Source organism: Cottoperca gobio, chromosome 22, assembly GCF_900634415.1.
Source record: "Cottoperca gobio chromosome 22, fCotGob3.1, whole genome shotgun sequence".
NCBI classification, from domain to species: domain Eukaryota; kingdom Metazoa; phylum Chordata; class Actinopteri; order Perciformes; family Bovichtidae; genus Cottoperca; species Cottoperca gobio.
In genome coordinates this window covers 8081529-8104398 of record NC_041376.1, presented here as the reverse complement: position 1 = coordinate 8104398, position 22870 = coordinate 8081529, and the positions used below count along the sequence as shown (strand labels likewise).

At 39.6% G+C, this 22870-nt stretch overlaps 2 protein-coding genes across 5 annotated transcripts in view; one reads left to right on the top strand and one right to left on the bottom strand.

The window, feature by feature from the left end:
- Nucleotides 1-22870, bottom strand: part of fancm (FA complementation group M) — a 34982-nt gene that overhangs the window by 8937 nt on the left and 3175 nt on the right. For all 4 annotated transcript variants that reach the window (XM_029461105.1, XM_029461107.1, XM_029461106.1 and 1 more), the window contains exons 5-13: nucleotides 7063-7194; nucleotides 6661-6793; nucleotides 6286-6378; nucleotides 5688-5792; nucleotides 5165-5337; nucleotides 4774-4980; nucleotides 4416-4656; nucleotides 4175-4323; nucleotides 3483-3647 (exon numbers count right to left, since the gene is read on the bottom strand). In XM_029461105.1, coding sequence (XP_029316965.1) covers nucleotides 3483-3647; nucleotides 4175-4323; nucleotides 4416-4656; nucleotides 4774-4980; nucleotides 5165-5337; nucleotides 5688-5792; nucleotides 6286-6378; nucleotides 6661-6793; nucleotides 7063-7194 — 1398 coding nt within the window. The remainder of the gene's footprint in view (nucleotides 1-3482; nucleotides 3648-4174; nucleotides 4324-4415; nucleotides 4657-4773; nucleotides 4981-5164; nucleotides 5338-5687; nucleotides 5793-6285; nucleotides 6379-6660; nucleotides 6794-7062; nucleotides 7195-22870) is intronic.
- soul3 (heme-binding protein soul3) lies at nucleotides 12158-21687 on the top strand. The gene is made up of 6 exons (XM_029461110.1): nucleotides 12158-12263; nucleotides 12505-12742; nucleotides 17893-17987; nucleotides 18863-19004; nucleotides 19150-19333; nucleotides 19771-21687. The coding sequence occupies exons 2-6, from the start codon at nucleotides 12526-12528 to the stop codon at nucleotides 19940-19942; spliced, it is 810 nt and encodes a 269-aa protein (XP_029316970.1). The 5' UTR covers nucleotides 12158-12263; nucleotides 12505-12525; the 3' UTR covers nucleotides 19943-21687.

Below are 22870 nucleotides of genomic sequence, written 5' to 3'. Positions count from 1 at the left end.
GCGCGCTGACTCACCGTGACTTACTGGGAAACTGAAAAGACAGCGGAGCCATTGTTAGTGTTACAGGCTGTTTTTTACAGAAGACATCTTGACTTGAAAGCACAGGTGTTACTAATAATACTAACGAGAGTGAGCAATACAGGATCCAGAAATCAAAGCGCATAAAAGGGAATTCAGCCATCTGTGTTATTTACACCTGTGCCTTTTCCCCTGCGTGACAAGCCGAAAGGTCAATCAAGCAAATTGCTCTTAATTAACAACAGAAATATCTGGTATCTGGTCCCCTGCAGTCGGTCAGTCAGTCCTCAGTTCATAACAGAGTACAACAGGTTTTGTGATATTCCTTTCATCTTGGATGTTTTTAATATTTGCAGTTGAATTGATAAATTGGGTAGTTCGACAAAAACATCTAGAACAGAACTTCTCTCATGAGCTGCCACAAACCACAAATGAGAAAGTGCTACTTCCATAACATGCTCTCATTGATGTAACTCTAATGCAGTTACTTTTGTGAAGTATTATAAAAGTATTACCCTAAATCTGAGAAATAAATCAGTTTCTTTTTAAAAGAGTAATCCATTTTATACAAATCCTTAGAACTCCCGCGGTCCCTCAGACACACTTTGCACAAAGACCGAGGCCGCAGGACGTCCTTTAAACATCACAATCCTCATGAAAAATGGAACAGAGGCTTTTTGCTATTCAAGGATTTAGTCGCAGTGGATACTGAGGGAATGAATGATCATGTTTCTCCATTGAAGATGAATTTTAATATTCTGTTTCTAGTGAGTTTTGACACCCTTTCTCGACAATCTTTCAGAAAAATAATGACTAGAACTGGATTCACACAGGATCGACCTTAACCCCCGACACACAATTAATAATCAGATTAAGTCTCTAGATCAGGAGATGTCGCAGACCGAAATAAACTTGATGGACAGAGGTTCATGTTGTTGCAGACTGAATGAAGGAAGCAGCAAAGTGATTATCTCAATGCACTGCAATGATCATGCAAATGTGATTCTCATGAACACACAAAGAATGCATCATCCGTACTGATAGAGTTCCTGGAAGTGTTTTTGTCCTTAAATTGGTAGATGCTGATCGACCGACAACACAAGAAGCCTCAATTCAAATGACGATCTCATGCAAATGTTTTTGATTAGAGGCAGTTGCTATGAAGTTGCTGATTATATCACAACTCGAGAACTATCTGTATGAAGATAAGATATAAGGAAGATCTGAAGGCGGGGGAAGAGTGCACGGCTTTTAAAAAAAAGCTGCTTCTGACGTCAATCGGGGATAATGGACGAGCAACAATGTCGCGTTAGATCATTGAGTTAGAACAAACCACAACAATAAGCAAGAATGAAATGTGACACAAAAAATGCTTTGCAATGCGTGTCCCCCCCCAAAGAAATGCATCATAATAAACCCAAAGATTCTGTCTTTGTAACATTAATGAATAAAAGCCATGTTATGTTGTGAGATACAGGAAGAAAGTTGCATTTTAAACAACTCAAAACACAATCAAATGTAGTGTCACTTTAATAATCTTTTAAATGTTAAATGTTTTGCATTTGGCCTCCCCTCCTCAGCGCAGTGCGCTACAGATGTAGGTTATCACTGCCTGACCTACTTACAGCTTCCTGGTTTTATGTAACAGTTCGGAGAAACGTTACATAATCACAGGAGAGGAGGCCGGCCTGCCTCGTGTGTCATCGTACAGGGAAAGAGGCGGCGCAGTGAAAAACACAGCATGGCCTCAAATTTGATGAATGGCTTCTGGAGTTCAATGCTACTAGGGCACACACACACACACACACACACACACACACACACACACACACACACACACACACACACACACACACACACACACACGGTAGTATAGTGTTATGGGATCAGTTACTGTGTATCAAATAATGCTAGCACGCAGATCTACCTGCTAGTAATTAAATTAAAAACCCTGAGGAAAAAACTGTTGCATAAGATGCATGAGTTGTGATGGAGCACACCTAGCCAAATAGCAAATACAAAGCCTGCAGTCCTACATATTGAACAATGTACAAATAACTTCAGTGTGACAATAACATACACAGTATCGCCCCCTGGCATAAAACGGGCAGGGCCCCTGCACTGCATGGGGTTCAGGTCTAAGGACTTTGAGTTGTACAGTGTTCTGTTTTTTACTTTCGGAGACTAAATAAAGTTGTACTAAGTTGTTTTTTTTTATTAAATGTTTGAAGTTCCCTTTTGTTCGCTGGTTATTTCATGACCTGAATTCATCCATGAAGGCATGTGAGACATTAGCTGCCATCTCGCCCTGTAATCCAGTTTTGTTTTTACAGGTGGGCTAATTCTCTCCTTCCCAAGTATGGTGAAAACCCACGGTGGGAATAAAAAGGTAATAAGAACCCACTTGTTAGTTTAGCAAAGCAATCTCTGACCTAATTTCAAGGATTTGGACAAATTCAAGGATGTTATGATGGCACAATCTCATAAAGTAGCAGATGGTGAGACAAGAAGGCCTGGAACGTTCATATAACCGGTATTTGGAAATGACAATGGGACGGGATTGGCAAAATGTAAACAAGGTCAGGAAGAGTGTAATAGTGGTTAAATTACCTGACTGATATTGCTTAGGAAACCAACAATCCCGTCTGAAAAAAATATTTCTTGATTCAGCATGTTGACAACCGTTGTGTGACGACTTTGAGTGGATCTCATGACCATGCTGATATAACGGATCCATTCAATCTGCCAGAAAAGCAAGATTGCTTTCAACCAGCATGAACCAAGCTGCTATCAGGTCATCAGACAGCAACATCAGATGTGATGAACATCCAGCCTTGCTTGGCATTAGCAGAAAAACTGCCTATAAAGTATCTTTAGCATTTATCAGTGAATCTCATCACAAACAATCTCATTACATTTACTGGTGCAAATTCAAAAAGAAAGTGATTTCTTTTATTTGTATTTATTTTTTATAAATACAACTAATTTAAGAGAAAGAAGACAAGAGTAGGAGCAGCTCGGAAACACCCGGTTGAATATGAATGTTTTTTTTGTTTTTTTACTAAAACCACAATAAGACCATAGAGCCCTTTTTGACATGCAAAGAATTTGCCCTCCAGCTCAAAACGACGAATCTAGTGACGCAACACAAACCACAGTCGTACGTTTGCATGAAACCTCTTTCAGCCTGGTGAGTTTGGAAACTTGGGCTTCCCTTTCATAAACACATAACTCTCAAGCAAGTTGTTTGAGGTCAGTGTTTTAGCACTTTGATCAATTGGCGTACACTTTAAATCAGTGGTTACATCTGATTAACTTATTGAGCTGTTGACCCGCTAAAGCCCCAAGTTCAGTTATTTTCCTTCATGCCACAGCGTAGGACTACATTCACTTTTATCTTTGTGCTCACAGAATGAATACACAGCAGTAATGTCATGCAATAACTTTTATGTTCTTGTTCTCACCTCATTTTCCTCTCTCATGCCGTCTATGAGCTCCATCACCTTAATAAAGTGGCTGCAGCGTTCAGAATGAGCAACAACATGGGTAGGAAGCGCTTTGTGCTGCCAGTGTCTCCATTCCCACAAAGATAGCTCTCTGGACGAACGTCCGCTTTTGTAAACGTCCTCCTTTTGGACATGAAATGACATCATAAAGGAGTTATAATATATTCAAGCTCTTAAAGAAAACACATTGGAAGAAAAAAGATCACAAGGTTCTTGACATATTTCATTTCAAAGTCTAAAATGTAGTCTTACACACACATCATTGAATGTGTTGTATACAGGTACAGGACATAAATCCTCAACACCAGACTGCCCTACTATAACTTTCTGTCCTCGGGGTTAAGATTTTGCTACCTGAAATCACAGCAATCCCTTGGTGCTTTCTATGCTCTGTATGTTTTGTATGTAGAGTCTACACTGCAAACACAGTTTCTTTGTAAAGTACAGACAAAAAGTGTGTTATTTTATTATTTTATAATGTATTTTTAATTATGAAAGGGTCTTTACATATACTGTATGAAGGTTTCTTGGCATGGATGGGTAGATTAGTGGCTTAATCTTCATTTACATAGTCTTCTATTGTCTGGTACTTTTCAGACCTGCACAAGAAAGACAACAAAAACAAACAAAATAACAATAAATAAATAAACCTGAGGTGGTAGATCGCTGGGTATGGACATGAAATGGGACGGTTTCAGAGTTGGATGAGCTTCATCTTCCTCCAGCTTCATAGTGGACTCCCAGAGGGAATATTCAGTACTGCTCAGAAACCCGTCTGACGTCGTGTTGCTCTGCCGAACTACCACATTAGACAAGCACAAACTCAGAAACTTATGTCCAGTTTCCCAAATAAAGCAATTTCCAAAGATGTCCCCTCCTGCCTTCACTCACTCAGATTTTGAGGATGGATGAGCGAGGCCCATCCCTCCGAGTGGGACCGCCGAGCCCTGACAGACCGCCTGTTGCTCTCCCGATGGTCAAACTGGCCAGAGGTAATGTGCATCTTATGCAGGGTGGGGTTCAGCCCCTCGGGCAGCATGCGGGGACTGTTGGGGTACATGTGGAACCCTCTTCTGTTGCCGATAATGGACTTGTCCACGCTGCGCTTGTTGCTCTGGCTCTGGTTGTAGATCTGAGGAAAACAAAAAGGTTCAAAGTTTAGCATATAAGTGGTTTTGTGGAGCTGTGCGGGGTTATGTGCATATGGACGAACATCAAACGTCTTGCTTTTGTGAACTCAAACACTCACCCTCTCCTCGCGTCCCTCAGCCAGGATGACAACAATTCGTCCCTGCCGTTTGCGTCCAGTACGTCCCATTCGCTGCACCAGGCGGATGGGATTCTTCTGCGCATCGAAGCAAACAATGAGGTCCACCTCTCCGATGTCCAACCCCTCCTCCCCGACACAGGTCGACACCAGTGTGTTGAAGCCTCCCTGACGGAACTTGGACACCACCTGGAACACAAGAGAACAAAGCTTTGTTAAAAGCATTTTAATCTTTCCATCATAGGTTGTCGTCCTAAAACCACGTGTCTACCATCAGTGTATACAGTAAACCTTTGTAAATATGTGCTAGCTACTTAAATAGGTTTTTACTAAGTTGAATTTCACCGTTATATTATGTTTTCAGTCACTTTACCTCCAGTTGTTCCTTTTGGGTGAAGCCTTTGACTCCCTTCCCGGCTGAGGCCTGGCCCATAAAGGTCATGACCCTTATCAGTGGAGCATGGTGGTTCAACATGTCTGCGATCTCCTGTACGCTCTCACGGAACGATGAAAAGATCATCGCACGTGTGCTCACTTCCTGAGGACCTGGACATTAATAAGACAGAGGTGAAACAGGCCCATTAAAAATGACTTCAATAACCCTGAGCAGATTTCTTATGCCTGTTTGATTCAGATGCTGGAATGCTTTGTTCTGTGATCTTCTCCAAAAGTGTAAACATAGCCTCTTCCTTAAGGTCCAAAATGTCGTTTTGCACTATTCACATACTGTAAACATCACATGATAAAACTCCAATGTTTAACGTTTAAGCATAGGAACCAGGTTAAACTGTTTTAACACAGTGCCAGATGCCTTCTCTTTGCTGTAGAGTTCAACTTTAACCTAAAACAAGCATTGTATGAGTCACCGCATAGCACTGCCGTAATAAGTAAATCACCATTATTGTCTGCTGAACTCTCGGCCCACCGTGTGAAATGCTGCAGCACCACCTCATCCAGTTTCTTCAGTTTGGGGTGACTGTAAATAAATGGCTCATCTGGACCTAGAAGTATTAATCATAGAGGATGTTAGTCAAATAGATGCTGTGTGTGTGTTCCCTGCTATATCTTAAAAGGAAAAGTTTGGATAGTTTCAAGCGGGGTTGTATGAGGTCCATAGTCAGTGTATTACTACAGGAGATGGTAGTCGACACGCCCCCAGTCTGGAGAAACAGACAGGAGTTACGGCACAGAAGTAAAGAAATGCACTGCTGTGGACGGGGGCATCAGCAAAACGTATTTTAGCCACATTAAAAATGTATCAATATCAGTGTCAAGCCCTAACTGCTGTCCGTTTCTCCAAACTCTGGCCCGTGTCGACCGCCATCTACTGTTTGTAAGTACCTCACTCAACCCCACTTCAAAACATCCAAAGTATCCTCTTTAAAGTACTTTTATAGCTGCACAATTCAAGAACTTCCAGTCAAAATGCCTCATTGAACTACATAAGAAGGCTCAGAAATGTGAGTGACATGGGATGAATGAGTACTCCGGTACCAGCTGATGGCTTCACGAACATTGCTTCCATCTCATGGTAAAGGTCCACGAAGGTGGGAGTCCTCTGCAGCTCATTTCTGGCCCTGGACATCTCTGAACCAAACAAAGCATGGAGAGAGTTCATATCAAACATCACACATTATCGAGTGTAAAAACACCCAGGGGGGCGCACTGATCAATCTGGGGTCTGAAAGGCTAGGTAAGGCAGTTTTATTTATAAAGAGGGAGGTTTGAGGTGCTGTACAGAGAAGTTAAAATGACACAATTGAAGGTGAGACAATAACGTTTAAAAAAGCAAAATAAATTAGATCTATATAGAAATACAATTACAAATAATAATAATAAAAATAAATGATTTCTAAAAAATACACTGACCTCTGGATCCGTCCATGATTCCCTGGATGTAAAAGAAGAGCGATCGGAGTCCCATCTGCATCAGCAGCTCGTAGCCGTGGTACATGCTGATGCAAAGGGCAAAGTCGCCCTCCAGCATTCCCTGCTGTGGAGCCTGTAGAGAGCAGGAGAGCATGTCAGTCCATAAAACGATTGTGTTGGTAAGACCTATTACATTTCAAGTATTAACTAATAATAATATTTACTGAAGTTTTTGATTAACTTATATTTCATACTAATAACCGTTTACGGTTTCGGGGCTCCATACATCTTAAAACGACGCACCAGTAGTTCTGAAAGGCAGTGCATCATGTGAAAGTGTATTCTAAAGCACACAGTATTTGACACTATATCACCCCGAGAGTCATGGAGCAGAGTTCGTGCCTTGATGTATGGCGGTGGGTTCTTGCGGAACTGGTCCCTCGCGAGGATGATCTGGTATTTGCTGAGAGACCGCAGGTCTTTGAGAGCCATCACCCGGTTCTGGACTAGACGAGACATGAATTTGTCCAGCACCTAGCAGGAAGAGCAACAAACATATAATACATAGGTCTTACATAGGCTATTTCCTGTGTTACGGAGTGATGCTTCAGACTGATTGGCAAGCGCACTGCTGATACAAAGCTAGAAAGTACACACACACACATATAGACACACACACAGACACACACACCTCTTTGAGATACACAGGTGCTACCTTTATTGGTTAAAAAAAAAAGACTTGCACAAACTGAATAGAGCTCCAACTTCAACAAAAGACACATAATAACACTAGAATGTGTTGGATTCAATCTTCCTCCCGCCATTATTTCCTTATAATGGGACGAGAGATGGAAGTAGTTTGTCAAATGGACAATTTTAACAATATCTATTCATCCTCGCGGCCGCAGATAATGGGATCCTGGGTCATTACGATTTCAATTTCAGTTGTGAGGAGCTGCTGCTCTAGAAAGCTAACATGATAAAAGGCTTCTCTGAAAGAAGAATTGGGCTGCTTTCTGGAATCAATTTGTAAATAGTGTTTGTGTTATGAAGGGGAAACAAAGCTTAATTATGATATGAGGTGCAAAGTAGGCCAAAATATACATCAGTAAGCATACATTTATAAAAATCTAATTTGATCCATATTTACAGCCATATTCACTAGTGGTAGAAGCAGCTCCGTTGACCCTCTCACTATATTCTGTTACATATGCAAACCTGGACAGTAACAACAAGTAATACAGTAACAATTGAATAGATCAGAATAAAGAATCTACTTCCCCTGTTATGTAAAACATTTTTTTTTAATCAAGCTTTCCTCGTAAAGTGGACACCGAGTTGTCCACTGGTCCCATTTCAGCTAAACGCCGGCCTGCTTCTCTGAGGTGAAGAGTGTGCATTATAGAGCTTATATGAACACAAAAGCAAAGGTTAAATAACAATCCTAATTCCCCCGACCATTCAGAAAACATCAACAGCTATATCACCAAGACGTAAACATACTCTAATGAGAGTAACAAGGGGGGCAGCCCACCTGGTCAGGATCGTGCTTCACCACATGGTATGGTTTAAACTTATAAAACATGTTACGTAACAGGTGGTTTGATAAAGATGATTTAATGAGACATTGAGGAACCAACTAAAGCCTGGTAAAATTATTGTATATTTTATACAGTGTGGAGTGAGATTTAAAGTGTATATTAATTTAAAAAAAAGTAAATACATTTAAAATCGTTAAAGGAAATGCAATACCGAATGTTACAAAACGTTTCAAAACAATTACGCAAAAGGCATGTGCAGCGTGTGTTTCAACATGTGTATCCTGTGAAGGTTATTTAATGGTGACGCTATAGATTTACAAAATGATTCAATCATAGTTGTAACAGGTGCAGAAAAAGGTGGACCACTCATGGGGATGAGATGGAGGAGGAGGTTAAATACTGTAGGATGTAAGAGGTTCAGATAAAAGACAAGGCTAACCGGTCACTCCAACCTTATCAGCGACAGATGCTACTAATGGACCAGAGTTTGAGATCGTGCTAACATTGTTGAAAAACATCCTGAAATGACATAAAGTCTGCCCGGAGGAGTTTACATACTGCTCATGTAGGACGACCACTGTATAGAGAATGAACCCTTTTAATTCAGATTAACATCTTGACTTTTTCTCTGCATATGTTGCCCGTGGTATAGGAATAAAGTGGTCTCTACATTGTTCTATCCATCCAACTCTTTGGTTTTCTGGTGTAAAGTGTAATAATTAGTCTTAGTTAATGTATTTGTAAGTAAAAAAAACAATTTAAAATCAACAAAAACAAGTTTTCCGCAGTGTGTATACCGTGTATACACTTTGTATATGCATATCTGTGTGGTTGTGAGTGTCAGAGAGAAGCAGGCAGCAGAGGCAGGACCACAAGCTGTTTACAAGGCAAAATCTCTCTCTCTCTCTCTCTCTCTCTCTAGGTAATTGAAAGGTGGAGCTTAATGAGGCAATGTGTACGTAGCAGTCAGGTCCAGATTATGAGATTAGTCTGCACCAGATTAGTGAGGTTGCTGTTTTTTATCTGGAGGGGATTGTGGAGTGTAATGACAGAAAGTGCACAAAGAAAACGCTACAATTGTATTGTATCTGAATGTTTTGTTTGTTTCCTGCACGTTGATTTGCAGATATTTTTAGCTAGGGCTACCTGCAACTAAAGATTATATTATTATTATTATTATTATAAATCATTGATTAAATTGCTGATATTTTTCTCTATTAAAAGATGAATTGTTTAGTCTACAAAACAATGTAGCCTTATGGTAATAAAAAATAATAATAATATATTTTATAATTAATTTTATGCACTTACCATACCTGGCATTTTACTGTATATAACATAAGAACATGTCAAATTTTGTAAAAACGTCTTATATGAAGCAGAAAAGGTTATTGCTTTAATGGGAAAAAACCCCCAGGAAGAAATCATTATTCTTTCCCTGGAAATCAAGTAAAATTGCTTAATGCAACACATATACTGTAAGGTAGGTTGTGGTCATGAATTAATACATTCAGAGTAAGGATCTCATCAAAATAGTAAAACAAACATGGTTGCAGCCAAAAGGGAATGTTAGATTTGGATTATTCCCAAAGCCAGTAAGATTATTAAAAAGAGGAGAGGATAGGAGGATGTGTGCCCAAATGACAACATCGTCTACGGCAGCCTTACTGAGCATGCTCAGTAGGAGCCAACAGTTGATTGGTTGAGGGGCATGGAGTTAAGTGACGTGGTAAAACGCTGAAAAAGCCCGTCTGTAGGCAGCTATTAATAACAAACTCTACACTAAACCGTATGCTCACCCCTGCATGTTGACAAAGGGAGGGATTTATTGGTATGCGTGTGTGTGTGTCTGCATGGTGAAGATTGACTTGCAATTGTGTAGGTAGAGGTCTACAGCCACACAGTGCGTGTGTATCAGTGTATGTGTGCACACATTTGCATGTGTGTATTCACATGGAGAATCCTCCACAGACTGTAGAGGATTATATAATGTCCTCTCTACGTGCATGTTGAAGGATGCAACATGGTGGTTGGCTGTTGCAGCGAAACAGATCAGAGGAAATACAATATAAGTAGACAGTGGAAAGTTAATTATTGCTTGTGTGGTCATATATATATATATATATATATATATATATATATATATATATATATATATATATATATATATATATATATATATATATATATATATATATATATATATATATATATACACACACACACACACACACACACACACACATACACATACAACAGGTTTGATAGCCCAGCTGTTGCAGCCAGGAGCTGCCCACCCAGCACCTCCCTACACACCCCCGCCACTGCCCTCACGTCCCCCAACACCGACACCCAGGCTGCCTCCAGGGACTTTGCAACCACCCTCCACTCCATCATCACCAAAGATCAGGTGAGCAGAGAGCTGAAGAGACTGCGTCCCAGTAAAGCAGCTGGCCCGGACGGAGTGTGTCCAAGGATGCCAAAGGCTTGTTCTGCTGAACTCGGGGAGCCCCTTCAGTGTATGTTCAACCTGAGCTTGCGGCTGGGGAGGTTCCCAGTTCTCTGGTAGACTTCATGTCTCATCCATGTCCCCAAAAAGAGATACCCTAGGGAACCAGATGACTTCCGGCCGGTTGCACTGACATCACACATGATGAAGGCCATGGAGCGGCTGTTGCTCCATCACCTCAGACCCCAGGTCCGCCATGCACAAGATCCTCTGCAGTTCACATACCAGGCGAAGGTGGCCGTGGATGACTCCATCCTCTATCTGTTACACAGGGCTTACTCTCATCTGGACAAGGGGTGGACATAAGAGTGTACAACTCCTCTTGGTGATGGCAGGGGATTCAGATTCAGATTCAATTCAATTTCAAATCACAACAGCCTGTACTTTCACTTTGTATTTATAACAGTTTTATTTATAACAGTTGTATTGTATTTCTAGCATTTATCACTATCACTTAATTTTATTTATTTATATATATATTTATTTGAAATGTACATTTGTAATAGCGGGAGGGGGGTGGGTCGACGGATAATTGTTTAATTGTGTAAATGTTTTAAGCTACTGGATGCCTGAATTTCCCTCGGGATAAATAAAGTCTATCTAAAATCTATCTATCATATATATATCTATATATACACATATATAAAAAATCATATTTTTCATTTGTTTGGGTTGTCATTAGAATTAAGAACTACTAAACTTAAAACATTAAATGGAAACAGATAAACAAAGATTTTCTCTTCATGTTTCTCCTCTGACACACTAAGATACATCCAACAAAACTCTACAGAGTTTAATAAACAAAAAATAAAATAAACCATTAAAAAAAATGGAACAAATGAGAGAGAAATTACTTGATATACATTTCATGAACCATGTATTGGATGACTGTAGTGATGTGTTATTTTAATATAGTCCAACTGCAAAATGTTACTAAATGTTACTATACAACACTAGACAAGGCAAAGCAGCTTTAGACAACCTAAAAAACAATACAATCAACAGAAAATAAATAACTTAGAGTTAAATAATAATAGTAAATAGTAAACCAGAAATACAACTTCTAGTACTAAAATATGTAATTTAATTTCAAATAAGAACATTTGCTGCTATTATCTGTTTATAATTGTAAATGGCATGTCTTTGGGGTTGGAAAATGCTACGATGAAAACAAATCATTAGTTGCTCTACAGGTTTACAGCTCAAAATAAATAAGCACCTGCGCTCACATATAATAAGTATATTAGGAATGCACTTGGAAACCACTTCTAAAATGCTGTTCAAGATCTTTTTGTTATTGTTCCCATCTTGGCCCCTTCTGGGATTACTTTTTGATCATGAAATGTCCCCCAATGTCTGTACCCGGGTGAGGGTCTCGGGTATTTATGGTCTCGGGCAGCAGGAGGAGGGGCCTGCAGGAGCCCGCAGCGTCACGTGGTCCGACCTCGTCTCCTGTAAACATAGCATTCACCTCCGGCTAAGGAGAGTGGAGCTCACTCTGCTCCGCGCAAGCGAGGGAGGAGACTTCTTTCTTGGGTTTCAGCGAATATAAAGTGAGCCCGACGAAGAGATATGGCTAGTTTAGGTCGGATATAAGAATACAAATATGAATGAGTAAATATGTCGAGGAAAGCTTCGTAGTGCCTGGTTTGTTTACCAGAAAGTAAAGGGTTGTCTTAATCTGGACGAGCAACACGCTGACAAATAAGACACTTTAACGAAGCGTGAATTCAGCGGAGATTCATAAGTGAGTTTGGCTTTTTATTTTTATTTCGAGGTGTTTTTCTTTCGTAGGTTCTAGTCTTACGAACAGAAATGGACCAAGGTGGCTGCCAAATGAACGGCGGCGTGCCCGAACAAACCGGGATGATCTCACTGGAGGACCTGGAGTCTTTCTCGGAAGACCCGCCGTCAGACTCGGGGACCGGCAGCCTCGAAGAAAGAGAAACCATGGAGGAAGACGAGCAGTCAGACCGACTGCTGCAATACTGGCAGGACGTAGCGAGGGGACACCAAGTGGAAGTTACTCAAGGTAAAACATAATAATAAACAAGACGAGGGAAAACCTGAGACACACTTTGTTTAGTTGACGTTAGCTAAAGGTAGTGACACCAGGTACCTCATCATAAGTTTTAGTCCCATCTGTTTGGCCCAGAAGACATTTAGAGCACTTTGGCTCAACTTCCTGAAGGCACCATGTTCATTGACCTAGTTTTTAATGAAGCACAGATAAACCAGGACATTACATTCCCTGTCCTTCAGGGAAACGTGTGTTTCGACCTATTGTATAGTTATTAAAAAAGTTAATGCAATGCCAAACTTTGAAACGCAGGCAAATAAGTTAAACATATGGCATTGAAACGAGTTGTAATGTCAACAACAACAACAACAAGTTGTGTTTCCTCAAGTGGAATCATGGGACCTCTTGGATTTCAGTTGGCTCCCAGAAAGATAAAAATAGTTTAATATCACTATTAAATTTAGTGGCTAGAAGTCTGCAGAATCAGAAAACATTGCATTGAAGACTGCTCCTGTGGGTTTTCTATAAGTCGTTCCATAACTCATAAAAAATGTTTTGGGTGTATTGCATGTAAATTTGGAGATCCACTAAACAATTAGGAAAGTCCTCGGACACACGCTGTTGCACGGAAAGCAAGCGATTACAAGTACAGTGAGGTGTTGGGAATAAGCATTGCATTTACATGCACGCTAGCATTTCTTAAGGTCAGGAAAACAGTGTTCGTAAGGCACAGCTTTTGCTCAGATCCAGACTTATTGTGTTGTTATTAGGCATATAATAGAAAATACTGGTTCCATCTTGTGAGTTTAAATATTCTATTAGGCCAGGACAATCTCACAGACATAATAAAACATACGATAGTGGTATTATTGTAGGAATATGGTCTGTTACTAAAGCAGTAATAGTATAGTAATAGTAGAATAGTAGTGAAAAGCGCAATAGAAAACAAAAAGGTAAAATAAAATAAGGTGTCTAGGTGAGGTGCACAAAGTGTCCGATTGTCAAACAAAAAGAAGACGTCACGTTTGCAGATATATCATCTCTTATGAAGTGAATGAATGGTCGTTAGTTCTCATATTTACTGGAATATGGAATTGCTGTAATTTGACATCTGGTTTAATATAATTGGAATGAGTTTATTAATTCAACCTTAAGATGAAATCACATCACAGTAAACGTATTGTTCAAAGCTGCGTCCAATAAAGAGCCGCTTTGTTTTGCAAGCAAATTCAAAGGATAATATAACAAATATATCTGTACATAGTAATCTATAACAGTTAAATGTTTATCTTGTTCATCTTTGTTGTCCTTTTGAGCTTTATTTCTATTTCCGTGGATGTAAATTGACTTACTTGGCCAATAAAACTGAATGTTTATTGGGTATTAAAAAGAAAAAAGAAATTAAATCAAATGTATTCTCATTAACGCCTTTATTTCATCACTTCTTGAGAAAAGTGCAGTACAATACACCATATGGCTGTAAGACTGACCTGGAATTTGTAAGGTAAAGCTTACAAAAAATCACCTTCCCACAGTGAAGCCAGTCGTTGTAGGAAGGTGATGAAAGTTGCATTTTTTTCCACAATCACTGGTGCAATCGTAATGTTTTCTTTACTGCTATAAAATTCAGCCTACGACAGTAGATTCACAGGCACGATGGGGCTCGAGTCTTTTGTTGATTTGTAATTTTAGGTCAAAGGTTGCTCTTCTAAACACTACGACTTTCCCACATTTGAATGCTACAGTGTGACACAAACAAGAAAGTAGAGCAGTCTTATTCCTTTGCTTTGATGTTCACACTCCGGTGGATCTATCCTCAGCCCTGTGGCAGAGTTGTGATGTGTGGGTCCATATATTCATGATCTATTTGCAAGCTGTTTGGAATGTGGTCAGGTCAGGACGCTCAAGGTTGAACCGCTTCGCAAACCCTGAACTGAAAAGATGGCCTCCGACAGACCAATCCAGTGTCTGACTTGAGCATGCAGATGAGCTGTCCTTCAGGCAGTCCTGTCGCGGCCCTAAACTGGTTTTTACTTTGGGATTTTAAAAAGGTCCAGACGTTGTGCTCAGCTGGAGGCAACAACAGCAGGTGCTTTTAACTCTGGAACCTTCCAAGCCACTGCTACACACACATCTTGGATACACAGACAGGAACAATGGACCCATTGAGATTAGCAACAGTTTAATTCCTGCTTCACTGTTATAAGATGCTATTATCACAACACACTTTAAAATTCATACTTCGCCTTGCAGGGAACAAAGCATTAACAAAATGAACATCAAAGCCTTCTTTTATAGTTCAACCTTTGTATAGCAAATACTTGTTAGTCTAGGCCATTGTTCTTAAAATGATTGTTACATGTTTGAAAGGCTAAGAATAGAACAAGGAAGTAGGAATTATTAGAGAAAAGTTAGAAAAAAGGACCAAATTACGTTTAGATTTTCTTTCTTTTTATTCTCTCCCATCACTTTGGGGGTCCTGACCACAAGTTGGGAACCACCTGGTAAGGCTATTTGTTATCTCATTTGGTGCCCACTTAGAATCCAGTAACACAGACTGCCACATTCTCCTCTCTGTCCTCAGAACACACCACTAATTGAGGACTTGGTAGGAAATTACTTGCTGGGGCTTTCTGACTCAGGGGGGATTAGCTACTTTGCCTGTACTGGTACTGTGGTTGTCACTGCTAAATCCTGGACTCGACTGTTACTAAGTCCAGTACAAGGCCACAGTAAACTCTTTTGCTCTAATTGGGATGGAGTAGGGGTGATGTGAGGAGTTCTGATTTTCTAGCAGTTCAGGGTTATTTCATTGTCTAACATTAGCTAGTTGTTTTTAAAAAAAATGCCAATACCCTTCATTCTTTTTAAAAGGTATCCACAGAAAGACCCATCTGTACAGTTTCACATGTTTGACTCTTGCAGTACAACCTATTAGTACAGTACAAAAGCTCTTTACAGACTGAATGATTTTCATGCCTTCTCAGTCAAGCTCTTTGCTGAAAACAAAGACGATATTATTTGCAAAGGATAATCACAATGGCTCATTGCAGAGTAAAATGAGGTCAGAGGAGCAGAAATCATCAACTGATGTGGATGCACGAAAGGCTTTTCGCTTGTAAACAAGATGGAATTTATTGCTCCAAAGATTCAGGCCAAGGGCGCTCAACTGACCATAGCACTGTGTTTTAGTGAACACCAAATGAAAAGTTAATAACAAAATGTACCTTGTTTTAGTCTCCCTTCATAAATATAGATAATATTACGTGCCGAAGCTCAACTAAGAAACTAAAAACAAATTAAACATCAATGTTCTACTGCCAAATAAACCAAACCCTACTTAATTGCATTCTGATCTTTTTACCACGCTAATCTGTTGTGACATTCTTCCACGCATTTGCAACAGAATAAGGAAAACAAGTATGAGCTTGTTTCTGTACTATGCACGGTGCACAGGCCAACACATTCAAGGTTTCTTGCAGTGGTTGGTTAAAGTTTATGATGACATGCAAAAAAAATACACATACCACACACTTGAACTTAATAAACTCAATCAAATAACATAATGGAGTCTTTTTTTGACATTTGAAACTACTTCTACACACCTGTCTAACTATTGTGCATTATGTTGCATTATTTTGTAACTTTGTTTCTGACATAGGATCAATGTAAAAATACATAGATATTGTATATTATATAAACATTGAAATGGAATATGCCTTGAGCACCCTGTAGCACTGTAGAGTATGATGGTCTGTAAGGAAAAGTCTGAACACCATGGGAAGTGTAGTCGTTGAAAGCAGATTACAAACAAAAACCTCAAAATCATGTGTCAGTTTTTCAGAGAAGAAAAAAAAAGATGGAAAATCAACAATGCGGACCAGAGGTTAGTGGAACAGCAGCCAGACTGAAAGTGGGACATTCAGCCCTGCGCTGATTGGACAGCTCAGGTACAAAAACAAGAGCATGTTGACTGTTCTGCGTCAACACTGAGCGGCTCTTGAGGCGCTGCCATAGAAACGGATGAGTTTGCTTGTTCGTGCGCGCATTACGTGCCTGCATGTGTGGACAACCATGCCGCGGTTTAAGCGGTGAAGTGTTTTCTTCCCCTCGTCTCTCTTACTGAGGACACACACACACACACAAAAACTGGCAGGTGATATTTTATTATCAAATACAGAACCACTCCTCCTAATCAGTGATTTACAGTTGTAACCTAGATTTCATGAGGCCCTGCTACACAAGTTTCGTACTGCTTAGATCTTCACACCCACACACACAAAGACAGACAGACAGCTGTGTTGGTTGTCAATGGATTGATCACCTAAATACCACAGATCCCTCTGACCCAGTTGTCCGCCATGATATTGATTGACAAAATGTGATTGAATTGGGTTCACCTCGAGTGACTTATATTTGACAGTTCAACAATGGAACATAACGGCATTATTTGATCTGATTAGAAAAGGGTGTCCTGGTGCTGTTAATGTTTAATGCAGTAGCAATGAGTGGAGAAGTCGCTCCAATCGTCCACTCGTAGTATTATGCAGCAAACATAACAACATTATCTATAGCAGTTTGAATTCCTGTCTTTGGATAAAAGTTGTCACTAATCGCAGTAACATGAGAGGGTAATCTACATTGTCGATACATAATATGCTGTTCTTCGTGAACGTTTTGATAATAGGTCAAATATGCTCCGGTATTTCATAATTATTGGCTAATGCTGTAGTCCCTCTCTGTTATTACTAGTCTAAATCTGGCCGTGGGCAGCTTTAGACAGCGTTCTCTCCTTCAGCTCCAATGAACATTACTCTCTGCGACATCCTGGCACAGTGCGCTACTCATCTGGCAGCCCTTTTTCTCAGACAAACTACCGATACTGGCTGCCAATAGATTACTAGAAATGAGGATGTTTTGTATGAGAGGCTAAAAACAGAATTTTTCTGTGACAAATTACTTTTAACGATAACCGATTATCAAGATAGTTGACGACTGTCGATCAACTAATCCTTGCAGCTCTAGTGTAGAGACGATGCGAGTGGGAAACAGTTGTATGGAATTATATGTACTATACTGTAAGTATGTGACAATCACTCTATATTGTTATTGTTGTACTACCGTTTAAACTGCCCAAGTATTGTTTGTTTGTCTGTTGACAGAAATGGCAGAGCCCATTCAACAGCTCACCAGCAACAACCATGGACACAGTAGCAGAGAACACGTCCCTTTTACTCTGCTCACACGCAAAGAGAAGGTATCTGACTTTTACTACTGTGCGTTACTGTGTACTGTTACCCTGTGTTTCTATACATTTTCATGTTCTATATAAAAATGGAAAAACTATCAAATTGGTTAGCTCCTCTGTGTCAGTGTATTTTTGACACGATACTCGTGTCACCCTATACAATAAGCCATTTAAACTCCTTAGGGGACCATATAAATAAAGAGGGCTAATTGGTTTAACTTGAGTCAATTAGTTCATTAATACTTGGCTGGAGACTTGGGTTGAATAAAGGACAATCGTGGCGCCCTATTCTTAGAGCCTTGTATAAAAGGACAGCACGTTGACAGCAAGCAGACTTCAGACAGTAGGTTATACACCTTATTCTTATTAAGTAAGAAACAAAGTATTATTTTCACCACTGATTCATGTATATAAATAACTAGAAAAAGTTATATATGAATTGGAAGCACTGCTATAACCTAACGTCGTTTTCTGGATATTTAACAGTAGGTGAAAGACAACACATGTTTTACTGACAGTCTAAAGCAAGGACAACACACACACACACACACACACACAAATTATTGTTGTATGTTGTTGAACCCCAAATTGCTCCAGATGACATGGCCAACGGTGTGCGAGTGTGTGTGTGTGTGTGAATGTTGACTCGTGAAGCGCTTGAAGTGGTCGCAAATATTAGAAATGCGCTATATCTCCAGCCCATTTATTGTTATGTCATTATTCATTATAGCAAGTATTCCAAGCATTTGCTGGCAATTCAATGCAGTTAATATAAAATGTTGCAAAACACAGTTTCATAAGAAGACTTAATTCAATTTAACACAGTATGAATGAGTAATTAAAGTTCAAAGTCTTTTCTTGACTTGTTATCTGTACTTCTCCAGTGTGGGGAGCTGCTGTACGAGAAGCGTCAGTACGAAAAGGGCCACTGGGCTTGTATAACAATGCACGAGGAAACTTATGAACAGAGCATCTGCTACGGTTTTATGAAGATAATGAGATACATCTGCGAGCAGAACTCCTCGGGTAAGTCCACAAGCACGGGATCATTTCATATTAGGTTCTGGACTTTTAAATGTACCAGCCATGTCTTCATTTTCATTGGATGATGATAATCTCAGTAGTCGTACAGGAAATAAATGAAAATTGCCATTTTCTTTTACATCTTCAGCTAGCTACCTGGGCATGACGCTGCCGATCGTCACAGTGGTGCGCACAAATGAGAACCATTCTGTGATCGGCAATGACGTCACTGTGGCGTATTTTCTTCCCACTGAGCATCAGGCCCAGCCACCACAGTCTAATGACAACGAGATCAGCATAGAGATGTGGCCCGCCAATACTGTGTATACAAGGTCAGTTGAGACTATAGGGCTGTCCTCGACTAAAGAACTGTCTTAGTCAACCAATACTCACACAATTTTGTAAACTAATTGATTACTTAATTAAATTAACAGATCTGTAAAACTGAATCATGCAAAAGCACCACTTTAAATCTTGTGTTTAGCAGAGATGTGCTCATAAGTTTCAGATTCAGCATGAAAAAAGGCCATAAAATCAAGTAAAGAAATGTTGACCAAGACAAAAACGACCAATTAGTCCTAAGAGAATAAAATGAAAAAAACACTTTGCTCTCCTTACAAATACTCCATCTCCTTGTTAGCACTGACGGCTAACAATGCTCGTTTATAATCATTGATCAAGGTAGAATTAATGATTGGCCTGTTTTGTTCTGCTTGGCTCATGAAAATGCGATGCCTCATACTCATGCACCACTCCCTTCTTCTTGCAGGGCCTTTACTGGTCCCACCAATGAAGTGACCATCGTTAATCAGATCAACGTCATGGCTGAGCAGCTAGACCACCTTGTTGAGTGCGTAAACGACTCGTTCATCGTGGCCGGCTACACCAACCCCGCTCACAACAACCGCCAGAATGAGATCTGGTTCCTAGAGCGACACTGAGGGGACGAGAAGATTAATCACCATCTTATCTGTGACCCTTGACCTTTTTCACCCATAAGAGCTGAACCAAACCACTGCCAAACTCTTCATGGACACAACCCAGATATTAAAAAGGTGAAGCATAGCATTCAACGATACATTACGGTGGCAAAAACAAACACCTTTCCTAATCACAGTGCCCTCTAGTTGAAAGTTCAATATAGTTTAAGCGCTCAGTGAACACATGCAACAGCCTGTCTTTCCACAGCAGAAGCAGGTTCCCAGTGGACATGCAGCCTTATCATGCTCCCTTTCCGTTTGTTGCACAGCTACAATGTCAAAGTCAATGCACAACAAACAAAAAAAATATTTCCCTTTCATTCTCTAGCTTGCTGAGGTCATTTCAACTCTATCACTGTCGATTTGCTGTTTCTTTTCTTTTTCACTAGATAACCAACCGTTAACAAGCCAGTTATTACAGTAACCTAACCCAATCTAAGGTTACGTTGAGCCGTTGGTGTGGTGGGTTGGGATACACAACAACCAGACTTGAACTGGAGGCTTTAATAAAGAGGCTTAGATTAAATAATAAATAACCATAAATAAGCGCAACACAATGGGTGACACTAATTTAGAAAACGAACACATAACTTGTTTGTGTTTGTGCATGAATGTACAGCTACAGGGAGGGTAAAAACTAATGACACACTTCTACAAACCAAACACTGAAAATCTGATTTTACAGCTGAATGACAATCAAAGCACTTGTATATACACCAATCTCTCTCAAGCAAAATGATGCAAGTTAATGCATTCCTCGTTTAAAAACACATAGGAATAGTTACTACGTACCTCCTTCTCGTGCTCTTTCTACTTGCTACTCTGTGTCAATGTTAGTGATCATGCATTTACTGCTGAATTGCAAACACCACTGCTGCTGAGTAGAGACAACGCAACCAAGCAAAAATATAGAGTGCAGAGAATATCTGTACTGTGATTATACTCTTTATGTTAAATAGAAGCTACATTTTTGTTTTAGTTGAAACTGTTCAATGTTCCATCACAAATCTAAGACTGTATAAAGTCAGAGTGAAAGAAGAATGGATGTTTATCTTCACTATATTTTTTTAATTAAAAACAGACTCATTTAACTCAACAAAAAACTAAGTGACACACATCAAACCAGCTACACCTAGAGTTCACAGTAATGTAGGATTGTTTCTGCTTAGGACATTTACTGCTTGGGTGCCAGAGAAATAAAACTGGAAGTGAACCAGCCAAATCATCACTGTGTGATATACCAGGACAGACATCCTATGAAATGCTGACACGGAAAGTTATTGAGGCCTATTCAAATGTGTGTAAAATTAAAAGTGAAATTCAGCTCAAATTGTGAGGAGGTTGGTTTCATCTTATTTAATCCACATAACAAATGCAAAACAAAGATATTAACAGTGAAGAAAGTATTGGGTTGGGCAGGTTGCCCAGTCTGAAAGTCAAGCCGTTTGGTTGACATCCAAAGAATTTATTTTGCATTAAATGATTGTAGAGTTGACTTGCAAAGCCATGATACATGTGGGTGGGTTTCCCTTTAAGAGCCCGGTTATATGGGAACATCAAGTGTGAGTTTTTCCTTTCTTTTTTTTGCTTATTGTTTTAGTGTTTTGCAAAAAAGTGTCCTGTACTGTGAAAATGCAAGTGCAACAGCAAAAGCTACTGTGGTTTTCTTTGTTCAATAAAAACGTGCTTGTCTCCTGTCTTTTGAACTGTACGGTGAGTTTTATTGGACTTACACAATACACAAGTTCTACATAAATTCTGGGAGTATTACTGCAGAAATGTGTTTCAATAACTGATGTTAGGTTAGAGGTACACAGGAGCTCGTAATACACCGATAAACTGATGGATTTGTATCATTCTCATCCTTTGGTAAATACAAACTCAATTATTGGGAAAGTAAAATCTCTTCAAAGCCTTTTTAATATGTGGAATACATGAGGTTAATCATTTATATTCCTACTAATGCAACAACTGAGCAACTTTGTATGATAAAAAAACAAACATTTTAGCTTCATACTCATAAGTAAGTAGTGTATACTTAATACACAATATCCCTAAAGGGTCATTCTTATTGTTTATGGGCTCAAATGTTGCAAAACACAAGGTCACACCTACTGTGTTCTGAAACATAAAGCGTAACCCATAGTACAAGAACAGGTGCTCAGTTACTTGTGCCTAGTAACATGATGAGTACACACACACACACACACCTGAATAACTGCAGTGATGCTCATTTTACACCCGAGTGCAGCTTTATCTATATCTCTCTATATCTATATCTCTATATATCTCTCTATCTATATCTATATCTATATATATATATATATATATATAGATATATATATAGTAATTAAAGAAAAGGCCAAAAAAATAAACTCTAATATTACAAAGAATCCAAAAAGGATAAGCAAGGAAGGAAGAAGAGACACAAAGAAGACCCAACAGAGCTAATGTACAACAGGTCAAAACTCCCGAATGCAGGTGTCACATTCCAGCTGTCCAGCTAGTCGAGACAGATGAAGTGGAGCTGCACATTTACAGTACAGTGCAGTGCACACAGACAGGGGGCCAACCCGTGACAAGGAGAGAGAGCCTGCAGGGCCCGTTAATTATCGAGAACCATTTGGTCCAACAGCACTGAAGGCCAGACCACTGAGTGTGAAAAGATTGTTGCTTTCAAGACAAATCAATGAATTTAATATTAATTGACCCGGCATGAATCACACAGCCAGACGAAAGAAATGAGATGCTGAGAAAAAGAATTACAAGCAGCCAGTGATCACAAGGTGGCAGCAAAGCGCCAAAGAACAAATGTCACTCCACATAATGATGACACAAATATAAAACTAACTTTGTCTAAGTGTTTGTCATTTATTATTGTTATGTCAC

What these genes read in the sequence shown, in the direction of transcription:
- soul3 (XM_029461110.1), top strand. Translation starts at nt 12,526, where the DNA reads ATGGACCAAGGTGGCTGCCAAATGAACGGCGGCGTGCCCGAACAAACC. An exon ending in CCAAGTGGAAGTTACTCAAG is followed by an intron (nt 12,743 to 17,892) that starts GTAAAACATAAT and finishes GTCTGTTGACAG; the next exon opens with AAATGGCAGAGCCCATTCAA. An exon ending in GCCAATACTGTGTATACAAG is followed by an intron (nt 19,334 to 19,770) that starts GTCAGTTGAGAC and finishes TTCTTCTTGCAG; the next exon opens with GGCCTTTACTGGTCCCACCA.